The sequence below is a fragment of the Sciurus vulgaris genome (assembly GCF_902686455.1).
Source record: "Sciurus vulgaris genome assembly, chromosome: 1".
Classification (NCBI taxonomy): domain Eukaryota; kingdom Metazoa; phylum Chordata; class Mammalia; order Rodentia; family Sciuridae; genus Sciurus; species Sciurus vulgaris.
In genome coordinates, this window is record NC_136461.1 from 138,629,436 (window position 1) to 138,649,984 (window position 20,549).

The following is a 20,549-nucleotide window of genomic DNA, read 5'->3' on the forward strand; positions in this document are numbered from 1 at the left end:
TCTCTGGCTGAGGGTAATTCAAGCAGGACAGAACATATAATGCGAGAAAGAAATCAATCTTTATAGTCTTAAATAATAGCAATGCAGGAGTTGTTTGTTAAAAAAAGCATTATGTAGCTTAGTCTGAACTATAGAAAATAGTAAGAGTGCCTGTAATCCCAGTGACTTGGGAGGCTGAGGCGAGAGAATCGCAGGTTTAAGGCCAGCCTCAGCAACTTAGTGACACCCAGTCTCAAAATAAAAAAAATTTAGATAGGATTGGGCATGTAGTTCCATGGTAAAGCAACCCTGGATTCTATTTTCAGTACCACACACAAAAAAAGAGTATGTCTTTAGCAATTAGATTATAGTGATTTTTTTTCCCTTTTTATGTCTTCATTTTCTAATTTTCTAAGTAATAGTCTTTATCTGTTTTTTACTTTACTAGAATGTGTCTCCTTTTCATAGTAAGGAAACAAATTTAATTTAAAATAAATGGGGTGTAGATACATTTTATGATTTTAACCTGTTTATAATTTGGAACAATGGCATATTCTTATTGTTAAATGTATAGAAAGTACAGAACTTTTATGACTTTCTTGAACCTAGGGTATGTTTTGATACATATTTTTAGTCCCCAAGAACTCTAAAAAACAGTGCTGTCCTGTCATTGAATTAAAGCCTATCTTTACAAACTTTGCTCCCCACTAAGAAATGCCTCTCCCTGAAGGTGGTGGGCTTAGGTTTAAAGGTCCTGCGTAACCTGTGTGACTGACAACTTCCCCTTTATCTCTGTGTGCTAATGTGATCAGGTAAAGGCAACCAGCAATCGTGAGCATTGACCATAAGAAGGCTGTGCTTGCTAACTTTCCCTTCCCTTCACACACACACACACACACACAAATGCATACATCATTATTATTAATAACATAGCCAGACCTATTCAGGAATACCCAGAACATTTGCACATCGCCCTATTAGACAGGAGGATCTTTTATTTAAATTTTATAGGAGATTCCTGAAAAAAAAGAATCCTACTTTTCACTCTTGCCCAAGCCCAGAACTACAAGGCACAGGTTTACATGTGTCTATCTGCACACATTCACCAACTGACTTGAATGAGGGCAGTAACAGCCCAACCTCCTTTCTGTGGTCAGGTCATATCCTAGTCAGAACTTACACAGTCTCTGACCTACAATTTTCTTTCAATCTCTCCTGACACAAATAGAAGATGGTTTTTGATGTCTTTGAGGTTTCACAAACTAAAACCAAGTCTCTCTTGGTATTTTCTAAAGGTTAATACTTTCTTAGTGATTTTTCTTACTCTCTCTTGAGTATTATTTAGAGTTTTCTTGCACTTTAATAACCTAGAAGTGTAGAGTACAATAGCCTATCAGTAGAAATAAAAACCCTCTTAATGGTCTTATTTAAAAAGATAGTAAAACCTTAGCTTTATAAATAAATGCGTTATTCTCCTTTTTCTATAGCCCCTCAAAACTCATATTTATTGTGTGAAATAATGCACCATATTTCTGAACAAGAGGTTGAAAGTAGTCCAAAAGAGCAAGACTCACATATAACACTTATTACAAAGGACAAACTTTGGGGAATGGCTTCTCTCTTTAAGGAATCAAAAATTTTTTAGATCCCGAACTGTCCATAAAAAAGACAACATTACTAAGAATTTTTATACTTCTTAAATTAGGTTTGGAATAGTAAGAAATCATGACAAATGTACACATTAGTGTAAATGATCTCTCTAACACCATCTAATTTGATGGTTTCACGAAGTTTTTCAAAATAAGATACATGAAACAAAAAAATTACCATGAAAAACAAGGACCTTTTACTGAAATTGTCTCATTTAGCCTTTGAAATATTTCTTTTTTCTACATCGTAAAATGTCTAGATAGAGACAAAAATTATTTTTAAATTTTTCAAATGTCAACCCTTAAGCACAGTTCCATGTACTCATGTTAGAAACTAGGTCTTGGTGTAGAAGATGCCTAGGGATCCTGTAGACTCAAAGAGTTCTGAAAAAAAAAGTTAATAACCCTCTTTCCTTGTTACTAAAAAAGACCCAGGCAAGGCATTTTATACACCCACAGGGATCAGCTCCCTGCTGGAACTGTTAGTTCCCTCTGCTTTCATCTTGTAACACTTTACAAAGATGTTTGTTGCAATGAAACCGATTGACAGGAAACTTAGCAACTCAAATAACATTTAGATGTTTCTGCTTTTTTAATTCCATTAACCAAGATAAACCCAATCTGCTGAAACCATTCATCAGGACGTGGTCTCCCCAGATGAATACAGACTTCATGGTCAAGGTCCTTTGTCCTGTGGATCTAAATAGTGCTGAGAGCAGTGTCCAGGCTTTTCAATCAAAAGCTCATGCCCTGCTCTGTACTCCAAATCAGAACCATTTTTTAAAATGCCCTTATTTTAATCTGATATTTGTAAAAATGTGTTGATCTGCAGATAAGAATGTACCTATGGCTCAGTTAGGGGGATCAGCTAGCCCTTCAATCAGCAAGTATCTTTCCCCTGGGACCTACCATGATCCAGGACAGAGGAAGGAGATCACGCTGTAATCTGTGAAGACTCTGACAGTGAATCTTGTTAGACATTGGTCAATTCAGACAGCCTCCTTTCTCAAAATCTTTAGAATCCTTTTGCAGCCCCTTCCCACACAGCTGGTACTCACTCACCAAAAAGTTCAGCTATTGTGAGTATACTACAATGTCATGGAGAGGGTGGGAGGAGGGAGAGCAGAGAGGAGAGCAGAGAGAGACCCCTGCTTAGAGCCAGTGGGAGCTAAAGCCTTGATCGCCTAATGTAACGAAGAATCAGACTCCCCTCACCACCCAGGCCACACACACTCTGTGCCAGACAGGAGGTCATATATTTTCAATGCAGAAAAGACAGGCTGGCACCTGTGCACAATTTGCAGGTCCTGGCATCAAAGTGGGAGGAGGGAGGCAAGAAAAACAGAGAAAACTGAAACAGCCGGGAAGCTGAGCGGGCTCTCAGCCTTTCTCAACCAGGAAGCTAGAGCTTCAATCAGGTAGTCTTCAAGGTTGCAGGGCCACTGATCCCTTCCAACCTGGAGTGTTTATTATTTGACCTGCCTTTCTCTTTCCTTCCCAGGACAGCTTTCCTGCCCGCTTCGGAGGAGTCCATTTTGTCAACCAGCCCTGGTACATTCACGCCCTGTACACGCTCATCAAGCCATTCCTTAAAGACAAGACCAGGAAACGGGTAATGAGAATAAACATGCCATAGAAATTCCAAGTTCCCTGGGAATACCAGGGATAATTACAGTGTTCCCCCTTCCCCATCCTGTTACTCTGGGCTTATCTTCCACTATGATTTTACTGCAACACCTAAGCATTTGAGTCTCAGCTGGAGTTTGCAAATGGTCTGGATGTCATCAATAATTCAGTAAAACTGGGTTATTTTCAGAGTCCCAGTGACAAACCAAAGGAAACTTTGAAGGCTCGCAAATGCCAGATGCCCGTTTAACAGTAAAAGCAGATGGGGAGGTATTGGGTCCAGTCACTTGCTGTTCATGGAATATTTTAATGACATTTCATCCCGTAAATGTATTATCACTATGAAGAATATTTATAATCTGTTTTTTCTTGTGGCTCTTCAGTGGTAGGTAACTGTCCTGTGCATCATCCATAGGCCTGGGAAAGTATTCTTCATTGGAAATAAGAATGCTCTTAGAAAGAAGGCTTTTAAAAGTTTCATTACATCAGTTGAAATTTGGAAATCTGATCTCTCTAATCAAAGCTGGGCTTTTGTGGCACTCAGATTAACTGAGTAACTAAGTGTTTTGTTTTGTTTTGTTTTTTGTTATTGTTGTTTTAACTATCCTGAATCTGTTTTCTTGTTCATGATGAGGGGAAACTAATACCTACAGCAGAGTTGTTGGAGTCATTTAGCCAAGTCAGTGTCTGAGAGCTTGTGCTATAATACCATTCCTGTAGCAGACACTGAGTAACTTTTTACCATTTAGCTCTTCTTTTCTCCCCTTCCCCAGATTTACTGAGGGATACTTTACAAGTAAAATTGTATATATTGAAGGTGGGCAGTCTGATGACTTAACATACATATACATTGTAAAATGATCACCACAATCGAGTTAATTAACACACCCATTGCCACACAATTATGTTTTCCTTTTCTTTTTTTGGTGTGGGGAACTCCATTAGCCAATTTCAAGTACACAGTACAGTGTTATTAACAGTAGCTACTGCATTGTGCCTTAGATCTCCACAGTTTATTCATCTGTTTAACTGAACCTCTGTAGTCCTTCACAATCGTCTATCCCACTTCTACCCCCAGACCCTGGCTACCACCTTTCCACTCTCTGCTTCTGTGAGCTCATTTGTTTTAAGACTTTACAAATAAGTGTGATCATACAATATTTATCTTTCAGTGCCTGGCTTAATTCACTCAACATAACATACTTCAGGTTCATCTGTTATCAAAAGTGGCCGGATCTCTTTTTAAATGCCAAATAATATATTCCATTCTGTGTGTGTGTGTGTGTGTGTGTGTGTGTGTGTGTGAAAGAGAGAGAGATAGAGAGAGAGAGGGGAAAGAACGAGAAAGAAAGAAAAAGAAAGAAAGAAAAGAAAAGAAAAGAAAAGAAAAGAAAAGAAAAGAGAGAACCAGAGACAGGGGCACAGAGAGAGAATGTGTGAAAGTGTATATCACTTTTTCTTTATTCATCTGTCTTCAGACACTTGGGGTTTCCATATCTTGGTTACTGTGAATAAGGCCACAGTGTTTCCTTTTAGCCTTTCTGATTTCAGCTGCCTCCTTGGTCTGGAGCTCCACTCCCCAAGGGAAACTGGCCAGAGTCATTCCTACAACACCTTTGGTATACCCCCATGCCCAGGAGACAGGAGACCAGGGGATAGCACTGAGATTTCAGAAAGGACTGATGTGAGGGTTCCTGTCTCACATACTGCCAGGCTAAATCCCAGACTATGGACTCTTCTAAGTCCTTAGGACACACGGCAATAGAATATAGGAAGAATAATTACCCTGTTTCCAGGGACTAAGAGCTAGAACTCACCAACACCAGGAGGTGACATTCTGAGACAGTTTGTCGTCTGTCTGGGTTTCCATAGAGTGCTAAGAAAGCAAGTGTCCTGTGCTGTTTCCAATATGGCTTCAGGCTTCCTGGTTTCTTCATCTTCTACCCTGGATGAGGCCAGTGGGAATTCCTCCCACAGTGGACACCTGCTGCTATGCTAGTGACGGAACTTTCTGGAGCTATGGGTCCAGTACAGAATGTGACAGGTTAGGGTCCAGCCTCCTGCCTTTGTGTTCCTACGTCCCACAGGACTCTCAGAAGGGGTAGCCACCTTCAATGGCACTTCTAGTGCTTTATAAAACTCTGTGTGTTGAGTGCATGTATACAAATGTTTAAGTGCCAGGAACAGTATTTAACTTTAGCATCCTTTAAATACTGTAGCACCCTCTAAGGAGTTTTGCAAAAGCCAGAATAATTGAATTACTTCAAAAAGAAATAAATCTTAAAATTCATTAATTTCCAACTGCAGCATCAGAAAATGTACATTATTTTTGAAGCACTACAATATTCTGAAGAATTTAGTACTTGCCTTTCTTTTCTCCTTTACCTTTAAATGAGGCCATTACATGACAAATTAAAATGAACACAGTAGCAAGTGCTTATTTACTGAGGTCCTGTATTTAAGTGGTTTAAAAATCACATTTAAATTTCATCATGGCTAAGTGTGATATCTGTATTTATACATGTGCATGAATGTGTGTATGGTTGGTGGTTTTATACTTGGATGTAACTTACTTATTACATATGATCAATTATGTGTAACTCAGCATGTTACATGTAATTATTTCATGCCTGCCAATGTCATCACAGACTTGAACTTTAAATCAGAATCAATTTCTAAATTGTAGTGAATGGTAATTATCTTCTTGTGACTCATCCATTTCATGGATTTGTCTGAAAATAATTGTGATATGTGGCTTTTTTTTTCCTTCCCTGTTTGATGAGTTTCTAACATTATCCATTATTTGCTCAGAAGATGCAGATTTGTTTAGGTATGAGCCCCCAATATAAGCAAAACATGGAAAATTTCTGCACACAAAAAAAAATCTCACAATACTTTCTCAGGCCACTGTTTTTAATTCCATTGAGTAAGCATGGATTGAGTTTCTACCTTCTGTCCCAACCAACACCCTGGGAGCTAAGGATCATGGTAAAGGAGTAACATGACATCATCTTTTTTCTCAGGTATTCTCTCCTCATGGGGAAGTGAGATTTAAATGAACACATTGGGAAAAAAATAGAAGTCAATAGATATTGAAGACTTCTTTGGAGGACAGGCAGGAGAACCAGGATTGGCAGATTCAGGAAGAGACTGAGAAGGATGAACAGGACCAGGGGAGACTGATGGCCAGAGGGCCCAGCTGGGAGAACAGAGCAGTCTGGGGATACATGTGAGGCACGGACAGGGTTTGAGATGGTCTACATCAGTCTCCTGTATATCTAAATACTGTCCATGGCCAAACAATGCCCAATCTGTTCATAAACTTCATTTTATGACTATTAATTCAATCCCTTTTCTGAGTCATAAATTAACATCTCATGATGACTAAGCTACTGCACAAAATGAATACCTCTTTAAACACTATGATCGCCAGCAGCGCATCTAATTTGTCACTGCTAAATTGTGCATTATATTAAATACTTGGTCATATTTCAGATTTTTTTACTGGAAATTATTATTTTTTTTCTTTCCAGATTTTCCTGCATGGAAACAATTTAAATAGCCTTCACCAGCTAATCCACCCTGAGTTTTTGCCCTCTGAATTTGGAGGAACCTTGCCTCCTTATGACATGGGAACTTGGGCTCGGACGTTACTCGGTCCTGACTACAGCGATGAAAATGACTATACTCACACTTCCTATAATGCAATGCATGTCAAACATACATCCTCCAACCTAGAGAGAGAATGCTCGCCCAAACCCATGAAAAGGTAAGACCTGTGTTGTTGGAGATTTGCAGTCAGAGGTCAGTGGGGTTTTTGATTTAGTCCTATTGTGGATTGAGTAATGGAATACTTCATGGGCACAGAATTGAATAAAATAAATTGCAATACATTCTTGGCTGATTTTACTGGAATTGAAAGCAAATGGAGCTTGACTGGCCAAGAAATACAGTTGTCCCCATTGTATTAAAGGAACAGTTCAAGGCTAAGACCTTGTTCATGTCCCGATTACAGCCCTGGCCTCTTGGGAGTTTGTTAATACACACAGATGAAATGGTTGGCTGTTGAGATATACTGTATGGCAAAGAAACCTGCTAGAAAAATGTTCCTATCATTTATTCAGTTGGAACCAAACAAGCATTTATGAGGCTTCATTACAGATTAGGGACTAGGAGCATAAACATGAATAAACTTCCAAGGAACAGAAAGGTGTGCCTCTAGAAAATCTTCCAAGTAAGACTATTTTGAACATATTTATAAAGTGGTTGACAATTGAGTTGGACTCTGAAGGAGGAAGATCATCAATGCTTATTTTAAAAAAGAAACTAGCATGCCAAGCAGAGGGGCAGACAAAAGCATGGAGGCCTCACAGTGGTCTGGTGTGGCAAACAGGTGTAGGAGAGTGGGGGACGGGGTGGACATGGAGGAGAGCTCCAAAGAGAGTTAACTCCAGGTGGTGAAGTATGCTGCATTCAGGACAGTGCCAGGGAAGTGGGTTTCTCCTCCTCCCCCTCCTCCTCCTCTTCTTCCTCCTCCTTCTTTTCTTAGCACAGCTGGGAATAGAACTCAGGACTCATGCATACTAAACAAGTGCTCTACCCCTGAGCTGTACTACTAGCCTAAATGTTGCTTTTTAAATTTATGTGAAAAAATATGAGTACTCTCTCATTGTCAAAATCAAAACCATATGGTTAAAGCTAAAATACCTTTCATCCCCAATCCCAATTCCAGTCTCTCCCTGAAGATGATTATCAACCTGGGGTGGGCCCTTCCTTTCTGGTTTTCATACATTACATGCATCTGTTCATATCCCTAAAAATAAATCAACTAATAGTGGGAATTAGTGTGCTAGGACTGATGTAATCAAGTGGCCCACAGCAGAAATTTATTTTATCACAATTCTGGAAGCTACAAGTGCAAGATCAAGGTGTTGGCAGGGTTTGTTTCTCTGAGGTCTCCTTCCTTGGCTTGCAAAAGGCTGTATTCTCCAGTGTCTTCATGTGGTATTCTTTCTGTGTGCATCTGCCTTCTCATCTCTTCTTCTTAGAAGGACATCAGTCACACTGGATTAGGACACACTCTATTGACTTCATTTTACCTTAATTACCTCTTTATAGATGCTATCTCCAAATACAGTTGCAATCTAAGGGACTGGGGTTTAGGACTTCAACATAAGAATCTAGGATGGAGTGGGAAGAACATAATTTAGCCCGTGGCATTGTTATATAACACCTTTCCATGTCAGTACGTTTGGACTTAGCTCATACTTTCATGGTGCACAGAATTCTAGAACATAGATATGCCAGTTTAACCATGTCCTTATTGGTAGAAATTTGGGTTGCTTTTGATTTTTGTTCTCTATTTCAAATTTCAAATAAGTCTCAATAAATATCCTTGATATTTCCCCTCATTTTCCTAGAAAGGTCCTCTGGGTAGTTTCAGAGCCCTGCAGTTGGTGGGTGAGAGGCTATGTGCATTTTGAGTTTTAGTCCACACTACCCAGAGGCAACTGATTGACCCTCTCACCAGCAATGTGTGAGAATCTTCCTTTCCCAAGGTCCTCAAAAACTACTCAGTATCACCAGATTTCAGTTTTACTCATAATCCTGGTGGTGTGAAAATACCACATCACTTTTGTTTTCATCTGTATGTCTCACCAGACATAGTGTGTTAAGCAGAGACATGACATAATCAGATCTACATTTTCCAAGAATTATTTTCTGAGATTACCAGGGAAATAGTTTGTGAACCAGAAACTATCAGAGAAGTTGGAAGCTTCCAAAGCTTTTGGAAGTTCAGGTGGTTAGATGAAGTCTAGAGATATGTAGGGACATACCTAACATCAAGCAGAGGAGGACTCACCCCATTATGGAGAAGTTTGCACAGGGCGAAGGACAAGCATCCATCTTGAAGTGGCCTTGGAATAACTGTGTCTATCCATGTCCTACACCAAAATAGAGCATCCAGGATGAGGATTTCTGTCCTATCTAGCTATGAATATTACAGAAATATTATATTCAAGTGTGTGAGAAACCCTCTGTTGGGATGGGAGGGATCTGGAAATTCATTTAGTCCACAGGTAATGCATGAACATTCTCAGTGAAGTGTTGGTTATGGTGGCTGAGAGGTTGCTTGTGACATTGTCCATTACCAGTTCTAACCTGTTCCCATTCCAGATGACAGAATAATGCAAACAACTCACTATTCTGAGCCCCTTTACCTTCAATATCTCTTAATCCTCACTACAAAGGTACTATTATTATTCCCATTTCACAAATGAGGAAACTGAGACTCAAAGATGTTAATCAACTATGCAAGGTCACACAGCATGTAAATGACCAAGCTGGAATTCAGACCTGGGCAGGCTAACTCTGGGCTCTGTATTCATGTCCATTCTGTTGCCTGCTCTTCCGTGTACTTTATGTTGTTTCTCTCCCAGTCTCCATGATGGGGAAACTGATACCTCATGAGACCTGTCCCTACACATCTCTAGAGATGTTTTTCATAAGACTATCATATCCTTATGTATGTTTGGATTTCTAAAGCCAAGTGGCATATAATAGGAATTTGACATTCTTTTCACAGGGTACTAGTCACAGCATTACCTCTCTTTTGAGTGACCAGACATGTCCTGACCTCAAATTCTACTGTTGATATGATGTTGAGGGTCAAAGGAAGTAATAGCTTCCATTATCAGGTTATGAATTATGGAGGGAAAAGGCATTGTCCAACTTCTCTTCACCTCCCCAAGAAAGGAGTAAGGTAAACAGAACTCAGTGTCCACTACACTGTAGACACCGAGTGGACACCTGTCCATGCTCATTGAATATGTGAATGAAAACGGTGAGTGAAAACTATTACCTCCAAAACCCATCCTTGGTACACTTGTCCAATTGTTTCAACCAGTTGTTCTGATGTAGAACAGATGAGGCTGGACACTGGAGGGATTTTTAGGAAGCAGGTTTATATAAGCTACGGTGGTCCAGAGGGGCAATGCCTAAAAATCTCTGGGCCTCTATACCCAGTGGGAACTTAACAATTATCTTAGTCCCATATTCTTAAGATAGACAGAGGTTTTACAAGTGTTTACCAAGAAAACAGAGATAGTATCTTTTATATAGCAACAAGCCTGAGATAGACTCTATCACACCTTTTGTATGCAAACCTGGCATTTATAAGAAAGAGGGAGTTTCAATCACAGTGCTCTCTGCAGAAATCCTGCTGACAAGAAACCTCATTATGAGGAGGAAATTCCTTGGAGAAGTTTAATCATTACAATTATGATTGGAGGGTATCTTAGGTGGTGGTGGGGTACCTGGTCTGTTTCAGTTTGACATCCAGAGGGAAAGATCTTGTTCCCCTTATCTTCAATAAGATTCCTATGGAACCTGCTTATAGGAGTGTTTAGTTAACTTTTGCATCACTGTGATCAAAATACCCAACAAGAACAACTTAAAGGAGGGCAAGTTTATTTGGGGCTCATGATTTCAGAAGTCTCAATCCCCAGATGGACAACTTCATTGCTCTAGCCCAAGATGAGGCAGAACTTCATGGAGGAAGGGCCCAGTGGAGGAAAGCTGCTCAGTTCATGACAGGATCAGGAAGCAGAGAAGTTATACCCTTCAGGGCATGTGCCCAGTGATCTACCTCCTCCAGCCTCACCACACCTGCCTTCAGTTACCACCCAGCAGTCCATTCAGACTAGGATGTACTGATTAGGTTAGAGCCCTCCTAATGTAATCTTTTCAGCTCTGAATATTCCTGCATTAACAGGAGCTTTTGGGGTACACTTCATATTCAAACCATAAGAGAGAGCTTATATTCTGGTAGGGAAGAGAAGACACCCACAAATAACTAGCAGGAACAGAGCTGGAAAGGAGATATCAAGGAGAAGCAAGAGCCTGTCACCATGTTCCAAGGAAGCATTGTTAATTTTAGCCAGGAAGACTCTCGGGAAATGTCATGGAGGAAGTTGTGGTTGGTCTGGGGCTTGGGGGACAAGTGTGTCCCTTTAGATGTGAGACTCAAAATCTAAGACTAGCTAGATGGAGAAGCTAGCAATTATGTACACATCTCATTTCCCCCACCAAAGCCATCAGGGTGTCCTGTCCACTCCTGTTGCTCTTTGTGATGCAAACTTAAACCCTAATCTAGGGATTTCTGGCAGCAGGAGATGGACAGTGGCACCAGTGAAAAGGAATCTGATCATCTGCCATCAGGCTCCTTGCTAAAGGAAGAAGAGAACATCTGCCATTCAGAATATCTTTTAGAGGCCCTTGAAACTTATGGGGATGTGGAAAAATTAAAAAGAGAATTAGGGAAGAACTTTAAGGTAACTTCTCCTGGTTTTCCACCTAGTCAACTATTCTATTCCCCAGCATAGACTGTCAGGCAGCATTGGTTTGCACTGTCCAAGCATGAATAGGGAGTTTCTGGGGTGAGATGTTCCCTGTTGCATGTCCATATTAGAGAGTGCCTCATTACTCTGAGCCAGATGAGGTTGGAAACAACATTGTAATTTCCAGTTAATACATGCTGCTTTTCCTCCTAACTTCTGCCATAGTTCCCAGCATGCTTCAGGTTCATTTGGAGTCAAATGGATTTTGTGGACTGTCCTTGGGAACTAATCACTTTTTATAATGTGATTCTGAGCACAAATGACTACTAAGTTCCAAGTGGCTTTCTCAAACAATGCTCTTTGGTACACATGTAGAATAAAATCAAAGATCCCTCTAACTCTCAGCAAATGAGTGGTTCTAATAAGCTCTTTTTTTTTTTTTTTTTTTTCTCTCTCTCCAATAATTGTGGCTCAACCCTTAAGCAAATTTTTTAAATTGTTAGTTTGGATGGAAATTTCTCTAAATAGGTTATTTCAATAGCATTCTTCTCTTAAATCCAATGATGACCAAGTGGGCTGTTGAGGCATGTAGCATTCTATACTTCAATATTAAATGAAGAGGAGTTTTGTATTTTTTAATTCTTATTTCTGTTTTTTTATGTCTTTTTATTTCTGTTTTTTATGTTTTAAGCCCATTTCCTTGCTCCTGGGCCATCAGTGGGTCTTTGCTGGTCTTGCTGGTGAATGTGTGAAGCATACCATTCCTCCTATCTGATTCATCATTTGAATGTTTTAGACTTGCAGAATAGGTAGCCAAGTTTATTAAAATTGTCCAATTGAGAGCAGTAAGTAAGCTTTGTATCAGTTATGATTTTTTTTTTGCAAAGAAAACCTGAAAAGAAGTGCTTTAAATTAAAAGGAAATATATTATTTCACATATGAGATGTCTCAAAGTAAAGTGACTTCCGAAATGCTTTGCCAGTGACTTAGTGATGACCACAAGAACCCAGGTTCTCTCCACTACATCCAGAACAATTGGAGAATTCCAGGCAGGCCTCTGCACCTGACTTACATGGGAGGGATGGTACCCAAGCAAAAGGAACTTCTGTGGGATAGGAAGAAGGAGAAAACAATCCTGTGTTGGGAAACAATAGTCCTATTTACAGGCTTAGTGAGCACAAAATTTCTTTTCCATAAATTAGGTGCATGATTAAAAAAAATCAGTATATAGATTTTGTGACATCTCTAAGTTATTAAGCAATATTTTTAGTTAATTTCTGGTTATAGCTTTTATTACTGATAAGGTAATTAAAATGACAAAAATATTATTAAAAAGAAGTACACACAGAATTACTACTGGTAAAGGATTATCCATTTTAGGGAGATTTTCAATTACATGCACATATATATTATATATATGCATACATGCATACATGCATTTATGTATCTACATATATATAAATACATATGTACACAAATATATCTGTATTTAGAAATTATTGGTGATAAATGTCATGTAGGTTTTATTCCATAATTTGGATTCAGAGTAAACAACTTGCTATCTCCTGGAATTGGAGCCATCTAACTGTAAACGTTGGGCCAAAGGTGGGGTGTATGGGGAACAGCCTTGATATATACAAGCAACACTCAGAAGAGAAGTTTATGATTGGTGCTCTTGAAACATGTTGGAGGTTACAAATTGCTCTCAGGGCTTTATTTCATTATTTCATTGGTTTCTTCTGATCTTTGTCAGTCCCAGGTGTAACTGTTGACAATGGAGTTTGTGATCTCCATGAAGTAAAGAATATCCTTTTTGGTATGTTTGCCAGAGGTCTAGGCCAGAGGGGGTCCTGATTTCAGGAAGTCCCAATAGGCCAGGTCTGGCCACACACCCCAAAAATCAAATGGATAAAGTAATGGTGAAGTTGGAAAGAAATTTATTCAGTATAGCTATACTGGAAAGATGAGGATGACCAGTGTCCTCAGCCCTGTCCTCTAAGAATGACAAGAGGTCCCAGATTAAATAAGGAAATGGGGCCAGAAGTGTGCACAGTTACGGGGTCTCGATCAAGGTGGTCTGATAGATCATTATCTCAGGATGATCACTGGGTGACTTGTCAGCAATGAGAAAGTTGCTCCTGCCTTGTGGGTAGTTTCAACTCATCACAATTTCTTGATTCATCTGACTTATTTTCCTTGGAATCCAAAATGAATGCAAGAGAGAATAATTCAGAGAAAAGGACAAATCAGAAAGGTGAGGTGTTAGTTCCTTCAGGTTTAGGGCAATGGCTGGAGACTTCCAGGCACCTCTCCAGGGATCTGAAATAGGACGTTCTAAAATCTGGCAGATAACATTCTGTTAATTATAATGCCTGGCCAATCTCAAAACTACATTAGTTATTCTTAACTTGGCTACTTCACCCTTGAAGGGGGTAGGATTACCTGTTTTAAATGATCAACTTGACTACATACAGGGTTGAAAAGGACTCGGGCCCAAAGTTATGGTAGAAAGGAGTCAGATACAAAAGGAGGGTGAAGTTGCCAAGCTTTTATCCTGCTTTTAATGACCTATTTGACATCTGAGTCAGTGCTTTTACCAAAAGCAGCCTTAAACTCCCTATCACAGTATTTCTGGGCAAAAATAAAGGAAGAACTCGGAAAACCAAGCTTTGTGCTTCTTCTGAACCTGTCGCTGGGAAGAAAGTGCATCTGTTTTTCTAGGTCTGGGGTGTGTGGTCACTCCGGTGGAGGGGGTAGGAGAACAATCCTCAACATAATAGGATTGGTATAGAAATGTGGGAGTTAGTTTCCTTAATTAGAGGTGGTGAGCAGATCAAAACTGTGTGTCCTCACTATGTGAGAATGGCAGGTTGTTCTTTCAGGGCTAGAAAGGAAAGAAAACATGTGTTTTACTCCATACTTTTATTGAATTTGTGTAGGTTCCTCTCAGTTGTACTGCTTCAGACATCCTTTATATGCAGGATGAACATTATTATAAAAATTTTACATAAAATACATTTTAATATTCTCTTTATTATCAGAATTTATGAAATTTTAGATCTGGTGGAAGTCACCTAAGAGTCATCAGAGTTTCTACCACGAAGTGCCTTTTCTGTTGTCCACAAATGGTGTGTATGTGGTGTGTGTGTGCACGTACACATGTGTAAAAATGTTGACTAGCAAGGATGTTGCATTCATTAAGTAACAACAAATTCTTGTTTCCATGATGTAATCATTGTTATTTCACAGAATGATCCTAAGAGTTTTAATTTCAATAAAAATAAAATTACTTAATACTTAAGCTTCGGTGTCATAGCTGGTGCATGTGTTAGTTGAGTTTTCCTTTCTGTAACCAAAATACCTGACAAGAACAAGTTAGAGGAGGGAAAATTTATTTTGGCTCTTAATTTCAGAGGTTTTGGTCTGTGGTGGACAGACTCCATTGCTCTGGGTCCAAGTGAGGCAGAACATCATGGTAGAAGTGTGTGGCAGAGGGGAGCTGCTCTATTTAAGGTGGCCAAAATGCAGAGAGAGCAAGGGTTAGGGAAGATGAACCCTTCCAGGGCACACCTGCAGTAACCCACCTCCTCCATCCACACCCCACCTACCTTCAGTTACCACCCAGTCAGTCCCTTCACACTAGGATGAACTGATCAGGTTACAACTCTCTTAATCTAATTGTTTCACCTCTGAGTACTCCTGAATTAGTAGGAGATTTGGGGGGACACCTCATATCCAAACCATAATAGTGCATGTGAAATTTCCATAAAGTTTTGTAAAATATTTAATGACTTCATAAAAATATCTCCTTAATCCTTTTGCTCATTACTACTTATATGAAATAGCTGGGACTCAAGTTTAAGCCTCCTGACTTTAAGTTTGGGTATTTTTCTGTAAAATCACACCTCTAACTTCTTCTTGCACATGACATATGTTTCATACATATTTAATATTTTTATTTCAAAAAATACAAGTACATGGTGCAAAGAATTGCCTTTTACACTGGTTCTAAGGTTCAAAAAATATTTCTCTTCCTCTAATTGTCATAGCCAGCGTTCTAAGAAGTTCTGCAGGGAAAAAGCTCTATATCAATAAACCTATTTTGTCCTAAGATTTCTTCTGGGTAGACTAGTTTTGAGCATCTCATAGTGCATTTGTCTCCTAGAGACTTTTGGAAAGCACTGATCCAGTGATTGAAATGGAAAGTCAGGAAGCTGATTTAGGTTCATGGAAATCCAACTGGGCTGAGTCTTAATGATTTTCATCCTCCGTGTTTCCTGGAGCCTTCTCCCTGGTGTGCTCAGAAGCATCTGCATTTCAATCTGGGCTCAATCTGGTAGCCCTGTTATAAAAGGAAAAAAAAAAAACTCTTTTTGTTTTAAATGTACTCTCTGGTGTTGTAGCCTTATTCAATTCATGAGCTTACCAAATAAATATTCATGTCTCAGCACAGAAAGAGAAAGCCCAAGTCTTTTAAGAGTGGAGCCATGGCTTCTTCTCAGAATCCCAGAAGTGACCATAGGCACAATGGGACATTTTTACTTTTCCTGTGAAGCACATGAGCTGAATGGACTGTAATCCCCCTACCTGTAGTACAATTGCTCCAGCTTCCCAAGTCAGAAACGATTTGAGGAAAAGCAGAGCCAGACTGACTTGAAAGATTCCTACAGAGGTGCTCTCACAGGTGAAGAATCCAAAGCAGAAAGCAATGGCCATGCCCAGCCTGTCCACTTCCACTTGACAACCATTTGATGAGCATTTTCTCTAGGCTGAGATCACATGCTCCTGTCTCTTATAGAATTGAAAGACCAGTGTCAGCAGAGGTCTCAATGAAAATAGTGACAACATTGCACCACTCAAGCCCAAGAACACAGATACAACATTGTGATTATTAATTCTGTGCTGATGTCCTGGGTTGATGTGACATGGTCATAACTCAGCCTTCTCTGATGTGTGTTTATATGTAGTGATGTTTGCTTCCAGGCTTAAAAAAACTAAGAATGCTATACACATAAAGTCAAAATTCAATTCTTACAATTTCTAGGAATCCCAAAATAAATTTTTGGTACAGCTTAGCTGTCGACAAAGTTAACCACTAGGACTCCTCAGAAAACTTGCTATGGTTTTGTCCTACATACAAAAAGGCTATGTATTAGAGGCTTGGTCTCCTGCTTGGTGCTATTGGAAGGTGGAGGAATTTTCAGAGGTGGGACCAGTAGGAAGTTATAGGTGATTGGCATTGTACTCTCAAAGGGGCTTGGAGGACTCTAGTCTCTTCTCTCTTTCACTTCCTGGCCATGAAAGAGTAGTTTTGTTCCACTGTGTGCTGCCTTACCACAGGCCTGAAAGAAATGGGATCAACTGATCATGGACTGGAACCACTGAAAACATGTGCCAAAATACAGCTTTCCTCTTTACAAGTTGATAATCTCAGGTATGTGTCGAAGTAATAGAAAGTTATGTCACAGATTCAGAAAACTATTTGTAGAGAAAGAAGCCTGGAAGACTCTAGCTCCTTCCCCAATTAAAACAGTACAGAGCACTCACCAAGTTCAGAGAAGCTATTCAGCCTAGCATTATACAGAGTAGTCAATGCTTTGGGGACTTGGTTGGCTCTGCCCTTTTAAAAGGTCTACTTTTGATTTTTTTTTTGACCCAAAACCTTAATTCTCATGTTCCCTAAAATGCCTCTTCTAGATTCCGTGTGGAAAAAGTAAGAAGATATCATAAAGATATTGTTAATCATCTGATTTTGGGGGACTAGAGGGGAAGAGAATGCTGAATTGAGTTTAAAGCTTTGAGCCAGATGAAACTTCAAGCTGTGTTGTTCTGTTTTGGCCCCTGCCTGGGTGGTAGAAGTCAGTTTAACTGTTTTCAGCTGTCAGTAGAATTGCCATGACCTTGGTGATCTTTCAACATGTAGTCCACCTTTTATAGGGTGAATTTGTACATTTGCTGGATAATGATTCATTTCCGGCAGAGGTAATACATCATCATGAAATACCATCCACATGAAAAGAATCAGAGGCTGCTGTGTTGAGAACAGGGGGACCCTTGTCTTCTGAGTAGCCAGGGCAAGGGTGCCATTGTATTGTGTGGCCTATGAACAGATGTTCCATGTGACTCTTAGGTTCAATAACACTATATTGTATATCATTTCTTAATGAATGACACACAGTCTCTACTGTTCCTAAGTTGTCTGGTGTCTGGCACCCACCTCAAATAGTATTAACTTCTTGGTTTTGGTGTGTCACTGCTACTCAGGTTGCTAATGACTGAGATGTAGTCACTTCTAGAAGTAGAGAATTCTAAGGTAAGCCATAAATTGCCTGGTGTTTTATGTCAGTTATTGGATTGGATGCTGGAGTGTTCTACATGTGCAAAAGGAATTTGTTAACAATTCTTAAAGAATGAAGAAAAATAGCTGCATAGCCTCGTTGTTAATTGTGCCTCTGGCTGAGACAGATATACTGTTTTTTACACTGTTTTCTCTTCTGAGGCAGAAATGAAGGGGCCATCTCTTTACAAGCACTTCCCCTCTAGCCATGGAACAGTGGAGTGAAAGAAAATCTATATGATGAATTTAGTTGATAAGAAAATGAATGGGGCTAGTTAAAACCTTGTATAAAGGACCATGCTTTTTCTTCTCTTTAAAGAATGACAGGAAAAATTATGAGATAAAGATTTCTAAGCAACTGGCAAAGTAAAGAAATAGGCTTGAGTTAGAAGGAAATGAATGGATGTGGGTGAACTGCCTGGGAAGAGTTTCTAAAGCAAACTGTGATTACTCACAGTGCATGCTCTGAAGATTCTTATGTGCTGATGCACCATGCTTAGATGCAATTACTTGGAAATGGAGATAGAGCCCAGGTAAGAAAGACAAGGCATATTTATTTCTTGTGACACATTGCTATTAATAAGCAAACACTTTGCCCAGTTCCAATTAAGCTGATACTGTTTGTTCCCAACATCTGGCGAGTAATGAACCTCTCCTATAAACTTAATGATCACATGGAGGAAAGTAAACACTTTTGTGGCTTATGCAAATAACCTTTAAGAAAATGTTGAGTTCTTGGGGCACCCCAAATGGGAGTCTGACATTTGAGTCTTTTTTTGACATAGTACATGGCAAAAATCTCTGCAAAGTTATGCTTCAAAACTGTGTGCAACTTTAATATAGAACACTAATTCTATATAGTTTCTAGTGTTAGCCTGACTTTTTTGTAGACATCATTTAACATGTTCAAACTACAGTATGTGAATTTTTACATTAGGGCTATGAGTGTCGAGTATTTCATTAGAAACTCCTTTGCAGTCTCACTTAGAATGTGCCTCTCTGGGTTCCTGTTATTATGGTGATAGGCAGTAGTAAGGCCCTTCACTTGGCTCTGGGCTCATCAAGATGAGTCCCAGAGACTGCAGGTACACAGCACCACATTCTAATCTCAGCCCGCATGCTTCAGCTTTGTGACTTTGAGGTTATGGTTACACTTTTATTTTCCCTTTGTTTTTATTTCCAATCTGATCACTTCCTTTCACTGACTTCTTTAGCTTGGTGAACTTGGGCAAGTCACTTCAACTCACTGAATCTCAGCTTCCCTAACTTTAAGCAGATATGAAGATCTACAAGACCTTGGGAAGCCCCTGTTAAGAGTCAAATGGCTCAACAGAATGAGAATGTAAACTGCAGAGCACTATACAAAAATGATATAACAAATATTACTGTTCTTTCCTTCCCATCATTATGCATAAGGATTTCCATTTTGTTATAGATTTGATTTCCTAAATGAAAATTTGTCACTTAAAACAAAAATCCCCAAGCCCTAACAGAGAAACAGGCAATGAAGAGGTACAGGGACTCAAAGGAAGATGCTCTGGATTCCTGACCAGCAGTCAGACTGACCAATTAATTAATTAATGCAATCTTCTTTGCATTCATTTTTGCATAGAGCCAATATAATTTGTACCCTTGGAGCCCTGTACCCAGAATGTGGTCAGGCACATGAGTGCAGAGAACAGAACGAAAGCCAAACAAAGGGAATTATTAGTGAACGGCACCCCTCTCTCTCTTTCTCCCATCTGCCAGAGGCCTTGACCTCGTTCTCCACTCTATCCCAGTCTGAGCCTGCCCTCTGGTCTGGATGAAAAGTCCATCTTTATTTGTCTTTACTTGTATTTTTCCTTCCTCCCAACCCTCTTATCTAATTTACTAACCATGTGGTCTTGACCGTAGTCTTTGGAAACACAATGATGCCTCTCCTCTGCATAACACCACCCAAAGGCTTCCACTAGCCTCCTGTGTCATCTGGAGGCTGCTCACCTTGACCCCAGGTCACTTCCTGGTCTGCTCAGCCCTAGTTGCACTGAGTTGTTCCCTACTGCAGAACTACCCTCCTCTGGGCTATTCTTCTTTCATTCATGGCCAAATTCTCACCCATCAGATCTGGTCACATGCCTGAAGGGAGTTCTTCATCCTCCCAATGCCCTTGAGTCCCTCCTGACATACCCTGCTATTCTGTTTCAATGAACTTCACTTCCTTCTCCAGAGATCACAATACTATAGTTGTATATTTGTTGGTTTTCTTATGGATTTAATCTCCCTTCTACAGGTTATATGCTCTGCAAGGGCAGGGATGAGGTGGTTTAATTCACTCTTGTGTATCCTGGGCTTCACGTATCCCTTAGTATACAACAGGTAGTCAGGGTCTATTTACTAAAAAGGGAATGGAGAGACAGAGGCGGGAAGAGAGAGTAGAGGAAAGGAGGGAAGCAGAAAAGAAGGATGAAGGAAACAATATAGAAAGAAAAGAAGGAAGGCAGCATTATGTGATAATAAGTGCAGTTAGGAGTACTCTGTTTTGTAGAGTGAAGAGGAAGATCCACCACCCATAATAGGATAAGACAGGAACATGATTGTTATCATCAATGTTTGATTAGGATTTGAAATTTTCTCTAA

The 20,549-nt window shown here is 39.7% G+C and overlaps 1 protein-coding gene across 1 annotated transcript in view; it reads left to right on the plus strand.

The window, feature by feature from the left end:
• CLVS1 (clavesin 1) overlaps positions 1 to 20,549 on the plus strand; it is a 214,762-nt gene that overhangs the window by 171,606 nt on the left and 22,607 nt on the right. Inside the window, exons 4-5 of the mRNA XM_079156174.1 lie at positions 3,130 to 3,240; positions 6,788 to 7,023. Coding sequence (XP_079012300.1) covers positions 3,130 to 3,240; positions 6,788 to 7,023 — 347 coding nt within the window. The remainder of the gene's footprint in view (positions 1 to 3,129; positions 3,241 to 6,787; positions 7,024 to 20,549) is intronic.